At 48.9% G+C, this 10,084-nt stretch overlaps 1 protein-coding gene across 1 annotated transcript in view; it reads right to left on the reverse strand.

Annotated features, from left to right (window-relative positions):
* The window catches only part of EXOC3L4 (exocyst complex component 3-like 4), a 21,323-nt gene that overhangs the window by 7,799 nt on the left and 3,440 nt on the right, over positions 1-10,084 (reverse strand). The window contains exons 2-6 of the mRNA XM_010145260.1: positions 8,630-9,281; positions 5,513-5,630; positions 4,327-4,452; positions 3,033-3,133; positions 981-1,076 (exon numbers count right to left, since the gene is read on the reverse strand). Of these exons, the coding sequence (XP_010143562.1) occupies positions 981-1,076; positions 3,033-3,133; positions 4,327-4,452; positions 5,513-5,630; positions 8,630-9,281 (1,093 nt within the window). The remainder of the gene's footprint in view (positions 1-980; positions 1,077-3,032; positions 3,134-4,326; positions 4,453-5,512; positions 5,631-8,629; positions 9,282-10,084) is intronic.

The raw sequence follows: 10,084 nt of genomic DNA on the forward strand, positions 1-10,084 counted from the left end.
CGGCTCCTGTGAGACATCGCCAAGCGAAATCCTCTGCACCCCCTGAGCAATATTTGGCACACAGCACCCCCACCACGGGCGGTGCCAGGCAGCAATGCAGCAGCATGGGCTGCACATCGCAACCCAAGCTTTTCGGTGGCCAGACTCCATGAGTTAGCACTGTGTCAGTCAGCTCGGTTGGCCTCCGAAGCACCACATCTCCATGGTGGGGATGACCCCAGGTGTTGAAAAGCCCCAGGGCCTTGGTGGGCCATGTCCCTGCGTGGCTGCAGGCTGTTCGCCTGGGGCAGGTGCTGTAGGACAGCCCTGTGGCACTGGTACTGGAGGGCTGAGGCAGGTGTGTGGGCATATGCAGGATGGGAAGTGCAGGGTCATCATGTGCCACAGCACTGGGCTGATGGACCGACCAGACCCTGGGGGACACACTGACTGGCACTTTCTTGTTTACGGGATGAGTGCCCCTCTCCTGGAAGCACTCTCTGATAGAGCTGGTGGGCATACCTGTTCATCAGAGGTTTTTTTTCCATGCATGGCTTTAAGTAACTAATTCCTAACACATGTAAAGCCCTAGAAGTTCCTGCTGCCAGCAGGGATGGCAGGAGTTTATTTGCAGGTCAAGTGCTTTCACAGTTTCCTCCAGCCCAGTGCCAAAAGCAGACTTCAGACTGAGTTGCTGGGTTTATACTGCTGACCTCCAGAACTAAAACTGAAAAAACCCTCCTCTGAGACTGAAAAAGATGGGCTAGAGGTGAGTTTTAATATTTTCATGCAAGCATGGGATCCATCCCTGCTTCTGCCTCTTCACCCTTGTGATTTTTATCTGCTTCTCTTGGAGAACCTCCCCCTGTGATGTCAGAAAGGGCTGGAGGCTGAGCACTGAGTGGGGCACCCTGAGGAGACCTTATTTGTTGTTTTCTGAATGCTGCCACCCTCCCAGACCCCAGTAACGTGGTGGCTCAGCTGAGGGGGAGTGGACTCACAGCAGATCGTGGAAGCTGTTGATGTAGGCAGCAAAATAAGGCACAAAGACAGGGCTGTCCTGGGCAGTGCTCCATGCCATGAACTTCTCCCCAAACCTGTGGGAAAAGACATCCTGTTAATGACAACGGTGGGGGGACTGAGGATGGCTTGTCTTCTGTGTATGTGGTGATGTCAGGAGACACCGGTGCCTGGCCCAGCCTCTCCCCTGTGTATGCGGACGTGTTTTTTCCAGCTGTCGCAACATGTGTGTGCATTGGAGGGGAATAGATGGCAGATAATTACGGGTTTAGGGTGTGCTCGCCTGAGTGGGTACGCAGCACTTCTGGAGAGATGCCAGGGATCTCGGCACGCCAAATCCCTGAGTTTTCCTCATGCTGAGGGAATGGTACTTGGGTTCATCTGTCTGGGCCTTCATTTCTCTGGCTTTTGGGGCAGTATAATATGTGCACAAAAGGAAGCACAGAAGGAAAAGATTTACCTCAGGGCTGATTTTACAGTAGAAGGTGAATAGGAACGGGGCAGCACTTCTACCTTTTGCCCCATCACCTCAGCAGGTGTGGTAGGTAGCTGTTTTTTGTAGCACAGCTTTTACGGTTTTGACAGCCAGGTCTGCACTGCTGGCAGGAGGCTGCGTGCTCAGGAGGGCTCTGCCTGGTGGTCCCATTTCTGTCAGGAAAAAGGGACTGCTCAGGCCAGCCGCAGCTGCTTGCATCTCAGGTTTGTTTATAAAAAAGCTTAAGTTTCAGTAACCCTTTTTATCTGGGAGCTCTTGCTGCCCCGGCTTGCATTTTACACCAATTTGGTAGGGAAAAGAAAGAAAAGAAAAGATAAAATAAAAAAAAGGAGAACAAAGAAAAAAATAAAGAATAAACGAGGAAAAACTGGGAGGAAATGGAAAAAAAACCCAACCCAACAAAAACCTGAAGGACAGAGTATCAGTACCGCGTTTCTTCTGAAGAACCCAGGCAGACTTCAAAGCCAAATGGCTGGTTTGAACCACCCTGCGTTCTCAGGGTATGGGGGACAAGTGTAGATTGCTGGGCTATTAGACATGAGGCTTTAGAAGGGAAGCGTTGCCTGTAACGCGCTTTGGACACCTGCCATGCCCTGGGACACACGCCATGACCTGAGAAAGCAGCACTCAGACTCCCCACACTCGCTCCTGCAAAATGTCTGTTAGCCAATTCCCCACTCAGCGCCTGCGGAGCTGGGAAACTGTACAGGTTAATGTGTAATTATTTTTAGTCTTGCTTGAAGTTGATTCATGCCAAACAGCCTTTCTCCTCTGCAGATTGCTGCTCCAGCAAGGGTCTGCAAATCCCTCGAAACACAGTCACACCGGGGGGGTCAGACAGCCTGCTGCTGTGCTGAGAACCTCGGTGAGCCAAAAGCCTTTCCCAGAGCACCCCAAGGCACATCTCAGGGGGTAAGACCTGATGCCGTAACTCGGGGACTACCAAGCAGAAAAACGTTACTTTAGCAAAGGTGCAGGGGCCTGTGACTTTGGACACCAGGTAAATTTTAAAAAGACTCAGAAGGCAGCCCAGCTATGTGTTCTGCACAGAGGTAACAGAGAGGGTCCCATCAGCCATTTCTATGCCCATAGCCATGGGATGCAGGAGAAAACCCTCTTGGCAGGACTCACTCTGGGACACCTAGATGATGTGTTGGGCAAGCAGGCTCTGGGACTGAGGGTCCATAACTGTTGCTAGCTCATGGCTGCAGCTGCAAGTGACCAGCGCCCAGAACCACAAAGGTTCCAGATAGATGGGACCTCAGCGGTCCCATCCCTTTCCAGGCAGCAGTTCCTTCCTGGAGCTCTGCCTCAGATTTTGGGACTTGCAAGACTTCCGTATGTGTCAGGTTATAACTCCCTCCAAGTTGTTTTTCAACTTTTACATTACTGGGCTCATTGTGATCTCTAATTCTCTCAGGAGCAGGCCTGTGCTTGCTCAGTGCCAGTGCCTGGCCCAGCACACAGACCTTTTCCCTGCTCTTTTACTACTCTGGGACTCATTTGGAAGGAATGTGCTGCCCAAAGCGGGGATAACCTTGGCATGAATTCATGCAGCTCTGCCAGGCACAGCTCAAGCGTTTTCATTTCCAAGCTTCTGCTGATTGCTCCAGATATCTTCATGTGCTCACCAATGATCTAGAAAAGGGCATGAAAAAACTCCTGTGAATGGGACAAGCACAGACAAACCATCCTTCACAAGGCTCTCATGCAGCTTTGCTTAATAAAAATGACTTGCTTAGCAAAGGGGGAAACAGCTGACTTGATGCCGAGCAGTTTTCATTATTCTCTGGCAGTTTTAAAAATAATAATCTAGAATGGGCCAAGAGACACATAATCATTCACCCCTCACAGCTCTGTGTCCTTCTGATGTCTGGTGTTGACAGGAGCCCCGAGCTGTCCTGGTGCCATCATGCTTTTTTGGATGGGAGGATCCCTTTTGTGGGATCCTTTTTGTGGGAGGGATCACTCCCCATCCCAACGCCCAAGGGGAGCTGAGCTGTCCCCACGTCTCCATGCTGAGGGTGGCTATAAGCATCATCCCTGGGGACCTACACAAGTCTTCTCCTCAGGAGTGACACTGAAATTCCTAATTCCTACTCCCACAACCCCGGCTGCTTCTCCTGAGTGAGGTAGGCTGCTGTCCCACTCTGGTGCTTCCCGAGGCATCCTACCCATCTGCTAATCTCATTCAGACCAGCCTTTCTGGTGAGCATGCCACGTGTAGTATTCTTCTACGGAAAAAAGAGTCACGGCAGCAGACAAAACTTTTCTTTCTTTCTCTCTCCCTCTCTCTTTTTTTTCCTTTTTTTTTTGTATTATTTAATTGAAATGACTCAACCCTTTGAGTGAGGAGAATGAATCCAACCCCCTCCTCGATTTATCACCATGTAGTCCCTCAAGCTAGTAGGAGCTTTTGTTTTTTGTACTATTTAAATTAGAGTGGCTGTCACTGCCTACGGCCTTTCCACGGCTGCCATAGCTCTGGGACAAAGTTGCTCTTTCAGCCAAGGGGGTTTTCTAACAAACCTTTTCTCCCTGCCTTTTTTTTCCCTTTCTTTTTCTTCTTTCTAATCAAAGAGATTAAAGGGCTTTAAAATCAGTTGCCTATTATGTTGCTGACACAATTGACAGCAGGTTTAATTTGCAGCTAGAAGGCAAGAGGGAGAGCTGAAAGTTGTAATAAACAGCATTTTCTGCTCTAATGTATTCTGCCAGTGCGTGACTAACATAAATTATCACAGGAGGCGGTTCCTCCACCCCAGAACGTAGCGATCCAGTTTCCCTGGAGCCACAAAGACCTCCACGCTTTGCCCCAGCTAACTAAATACCGTTTGAATATCAAAGGAGACCGACGAGAGGTAGAGGTTTTCCTTCACTTCTGGATGAACTTCCTTCTCCCACTTCTCCGTGACCTCCAGTTTCAGGATGTTTCCAAAATAGCTTTTGATCTTCCCCTAAATGTTAAATGTAGGAAGCAACATGCAGCTCAGGATAATGAAGCAAGTGTAAGCAGCTCGCTACGTTTTGCTCTGTCAGCACGTGTGCAAGGCTCACACGTGTGGTGGGGAAAGGTAAGAAGAGTCAAAGGTCTTGCTCTAGGTCTGTCAGTCTATACGGGATCTCAGGAAAAATCAGGAGCTGTGATGTGTGGAGGCAAGGTGCTTCCAAATCAAGGGGAAATAATTCTCCTGACAGGGAAATATTCTGTCAGCTGTTTGTTTGCATGATTACAAAGTCCTCCAGCTTGTGTAATGCACAAGGTCATTGTTAAAGATCAAACCAGTCCTTTCTGGCGGTACAGCCACTAGAGTAAGTGGCAGCACTGTCATTCCTGGCTAATAAATAAATCTTGTTGCTGGTGAAACACAATGATCCTTCACCAGCATAAGGGAGCAATACCCATTTTATTCAGCTGGGCACGTTGAGCTCACCTTGAGCATACCTTGAGCAGTGCCTCATTTCAGAAATGGTTAGCACAAAAACATCTGAGCCCAGCAAAAAGCCAGGAGAGCATGTAGTCTTACACAGGGTCCCAGCCAAGGACAGCAGGAAGACAACTGCAGAAGGCACTTCCTAGGAGGAGCTGAGCCATGGGAATGTCCTCTGGTGGGGACATGCCCAAAGTTGTCTGCCTATAGCAAACTTCAGATGTGCTGAAGGAGATCACACGCTGTGAAAGTAACAGCTAAAATTTGTGTTTGACTTTGCAATGTGTTCGATCTGATGAAGCCCATGAAGAGGCTTTCAGTAAGCCTCTGCTATGCTCTATGGGTCTGGTACTGTCCTTTTGACTCTGTGATCATCCAGGCTCAGGCCCATGGCCTGCTTCAGTCCCTGAATTGGTGTTCAGGACTTTTTTGCTTTTGATTAAAGGACATTCTGTGTAGTGTGGATGGCACTCAGCACCTGGTGGGGCTAGAAACCACAATGCAGCCATCCAAGACCTCTGCCGGAGAGGCTGAGGCTCCCATACCATCCCTGTGGGGCATGTGGGGACAAGGTCAAAACTTTCACCTTTGCAGAAGTGATGTAGTCATTTTTCAGTTTATCCCAATCGGCCGGCATTAACAGCAGGGACAGGTTTTCCGTCTTAACTTCTGGTTTGAGGTCAGGGTGGCCCAGGAAGAGTTCACTGGAAAGGTTCAAATGAACAAATTATGTTGCCTTGGAGTGTGAGTAAACTTACAGAATATTCATGTGGCATGAGCTACATAATTACTAAGCCATGAGAAGTATACTTAAAGCTTAAATTGCAATGCTTGTTTTCAAGCTTTAACAAGAAAATCTTTCCCCTCAATTCAAAATCCTAATTATTTAAATCAAAGTGATCTAAGGTTTCAGCCCACCTTAGAAATCATGAGACTTCTGAGTTGTTTGGACATGAAAAATGCTATGAGAATTTACTTTTTAAATAAACAACATGAAGCTGATTCATTTGACTATGACTATGAGCTTGTGAAATGCCTTTCAGGGTAATTCCTGTGGCAGCGTGCTGCTTTGGAGTTAGCTGATCCCCCTGGCTCCTCTGGTGTCACATCACGGCTTATGTCAGCCTGCTATTTTCCCCTGTGCCTTACCCCAAGCAAGGGGGGCAGCAGAGCAGGTCCTGCTCTGCTCAGAGCAGCCTCTGGAAGGCACTCCCATGCCTGGGCCATGGACCGTGGGCCACAGCAGCACTGCGGTTCCTCCGCAGATGGAAGCAGTGGGTGGACGTTCAGCTACAGAGTCTCACTCCAAAGTGCGCTCAGCTGACTTTGGCTTTACCACTCACTTTCCTCTGGATTGCTGTGTAATCGGTCCAGCTGATTTGTGGGGAAGCAGTGATAGGGAAGGAACACTTTTGTTTGTCTTTCGGGGGCGAGAAACCCATTATTAGCCTGCACAATCGAATGTGCTGCCCTGCGATCTGCCGTGACCCATGGAGACATTGCATATTTCAGGGCAGTTAAAGTGGGGAGGAGAAAGGAGAAAATATTCATGCACTCAATGAATGTGGGGCATAAGTTGCAAGCAGTCACATGGTTAGCAGGGAACAGAGCTGCAATGTCCTACACACAGCCTGATCATTTGCCCAACCACCAGCAGAGGGTTTCCATTGCTAAACCAGTGCTGAGCCCACAGCTGAGTTTGGATCCAAGTGAGGATTGCACTGTGCAAGGTCAGGCTAGTGTAGAGTGACTGCTCAGCAGAAAAAAAGCTCAGCCTGGTGATAGTCTCCTGGAGTCAATGTTCCCACAGTCATGGTTCAGATTTCCCAGAGAGATACATCTGCGCGTGTGGAGCAGTGCACAGCTCAGCTGCTGCAGGAATCTGCTGCTCATTTAAAAGGACACCACAGATTTAAATGCAAACTCTCTCCCGTGACTGAAACACTGGCTCAAATGTGTACTCAAGGAGTTATTCCCCTCTCTTTCTTTTTTTCCATTTGTTTGAACAGTAGCATCGATAATGAGTTTGGGTCAGACAACTTTTTTGTTATGGGATCCAAGACGGGATGAAGTTATTTTATAATGGGGAAAGGAAATCACCAGCAAGGTGATTACAAGCAGTGAACCAAAGGGCTGCAAGCTCTCAATAAGCTCTTTCACAGCAAGTTAGAGAAATTTGATGGGCGTGCTTTTCTTTGGTGCAGAACCTGGCTGCTGAAGCTCGTTTCTTTCCCCATCTCCTGTAAACGCTGGGATGCAGTACAGTTCCCAGGGGCTGAGGACACACAGGCATTTCCCTCCATGTGAGATTGGCAGGGACATGTAACGGAGAAGGCCATGCATGGGTGGGAGCGTCATTCCCATAGCAGTCTTGCTGTAACACTGGTTAGCCAGTGCTGACTATGATGCTGAGGGGGTTACACACATGTCATCATGGTCACCACACCATAAATGGGGTTTAAGAAACAGCTGGACAAGTTCACAGAAAAAAATCTCGAGGACTGTTCAAATCAAAGACCATCAGCAGTCCCAATTATCCAGTCCTGAAAGCAACCCCAGATGCGGAGTGCTCTGGGCAAGTGTTGCTGCTGCTTGCCCTGCTCCATCACTGCTCCTTCCCTGTTCACTTTTCCCGTGTGTTGACTCAGTTTGATACTCCTGCCTTCACTCTCTCTTTTGTGTGTTTGAGAGGCTGCCAGTTAGTTTGCTTTTGTCTCATTCTTGGGTACCTGGTTCAGGTCATTCCTGGAGACTAGTTACTGAGGCAGAGATGATTTTGCTTTGACAAAGTTGTTTTTACATGCTTATTAGCAGATTCATCTCCTGTGGTTGTTGCCTCTCTCCTCCTTCCCATCCCACTGTGTATTTCTGTTGGGCTTTAGTCTGTGAGCTCTTTGGGGCTGGGGTGATAGGCCAGTGAACAACTCGGGACACTGACACTCCATGCCTGGATCTTCTGTGGGTGTCATCTATCTTAGATACCATCTCCTTTGGCTGTAAAAGGAGGCAATGTTCAGCAGTGCAGTTTTTACTGATGTTGGAAAGAATTGCTGCCTTTAGTCCCACACACCCAGGGTGATGTTTGATATGTCCATACAGCTCCTAGAATATTTTAGTCACTCCTGAATTGCAGGGAGCTTTAAGAGGTCCTAAAACCCACAAACTCCCCTTCAATGAGCAGACATGTCTGAGCCAGAGCCTTTGTTTTAATGTGGCTAATTACACACGGTGATGTCTTGGCATCTACTTGAGAAGACTCTGACCCCTGAACATGGGGGGTAGTATGGCCTGTTTCCAAATACATCGCAGTTTTAATTAAACAGGAAGAAGGCAGCGCTCCCCCACACGTCCTTCCCTATGCCTGGAAAAGTCACCAAGCAGCTGATGGACCTTGCAATATTTACAGAAACGTTTATCAGAGCTGCAAGCAGGAGCTTCCCGGCATGGGAGAACAGCGAGTGGGAGAGGGAGGGGAAACCAGGTTATGTTAGATCTGTGAAAAGCGGCAAGTGCTTTATCCACAAACCTTTGTCCCCACCTATTGAAAGATTAGCCATCTGGCTCTGCTGTAGAAGTGACTGTGTCTCTCTTGCTTGCTCAGGAAATTGAAAACAGCTCGGTGCTTTCAAAGCACCCTGTGGCCCTGCCGCTCTCTGAAGGAGGCTGTGGGGCTGTGGGCAGTGGGGTGAGCACAGCATCTTACCTGCGGTAGATGTTGGCCACCCAGTCAAGCAAGGTGTAGAGCTCATTGATTTCCAGTGGTCTCTGGGAGAGATCTTGCAAGTGTGAGGCAATGGCCTTGTGAAAAGCTTCCACATACATGTCACAAACCTGGTACTCCTCTGGGTAGCACTTTTTTACCGATAACTTGATTTTCAGTAAGTCTTCGCTCAGGTGTTTCTGGAGGAGAGCTAAGTGGAGATCAAGCCAAGAACTCTCTTCTTCCTTTGATGCAATGGGTACCCTCAGGACTCTTTTTCTAGCACTCTCATTGATAGCTTCCCTCCATTTCTCCCTCCACTTTCTGGGTGTGCCAAGCAAGTCCGACCCAGGACCAGCAGCATTGCCTGTGTTAGGATGAGCTGCTTCTTCACGGGCAATTAAAGTCACCAGGGAGGTCAGTATGGTGTCCTCTACAGTGGGATGCTCCAGTGTTCCTACCACGATGGATTGGATTGCATTCATGATGGAGTTATAAAGCAAATCCACGTCCTTGGATTTCCGTACAAACTCCTGGGGGTTATCTTTGTATTTCTCAGCATCTCGTTCAGCAATAGTCTCATCTTCCAAGTACCTGATGCTTTCAAATGCTTCCAAAAGTTGCCTTTTCTGAATTAGTTCATTGATTTCCATTACTGTAGGAAGAAGAGGGGAAGGGGATGGGACAAAGCAGACATTAGGTGGTTGACAGCTGGTAACAGGACAAGATGCCCCACGGGGAGGCTTGCAGGCCTGCTCTGAGTAGCCAGGTCCCAGCAGTACCCCTGAGACTGACCCCCCAATCTCTCCAGCTCCTGTTTGACACAGGAGAGGAAAGCAGTGGAAATACTATCACTGCGGATTGAGCCGCATCTCTAAGCTGATGGTTTCAGAGGTAGGAAATCTCAAAAAAATCTGATTACAGACCTGCAGGAAAACCTCAAGCAATGGCTAACGAGGCTGCACAGAGGGACACTGGGGTCTCAGGCTACATAAAACCTGTGGCATCTGGCTCTGCCCCTCTGTTAGTGCAGAGCTGAAGTGGACCTGGCAGCAGGGACAGTTTGGGATATAACCAGCAGCAGGATCTCCTTCAGAATGAATGCCCTTGCTTCCCAGCACACCAGTGTGCTCAGCTCTGCTACTGAATTGGCCGTGGCTCTACAGCCCAGCTCTGGAACCTCTGGCTGAAAGGGTATTTCAGTGTGTTGCCCAAGAAGGCAGGGAGAGTGCCCAGGGGGCTGGTTGGAGGGGCAGCAGGAAGCACCACCAGACAGACTCCTTCGGTCTTCTGAGCTCCTGTGTCAGACAGCTCACCAGATGGTCATGACTGTCCCATGCCTACCCAACAACAGGTCCTCCAGTGATACCAAGGCCCTGGTGGGAGCAGGATAGTGGCTTGGGGATGCTGCTGATACATTTTTGGGAGTGTTGCCATTAGAGATGTAGCTTTGGGCAA

Source organism: Buceros rhinoceros, unplaced genomic scaffold (assembly GCF_000710305.1).
Source record: "Buceros rhinoceros silvestris isolate BGI_N320 unplaced genomic scaffold, ASM71030v1 scaffold1451, whole genome shotgun sequence".
Lineage (NCBI taxonomy): Eukaryota > Metazoa > Chordata > Aves > Bucerotiformes > Bucerotidae > Buceros > Buceros rhinoceros.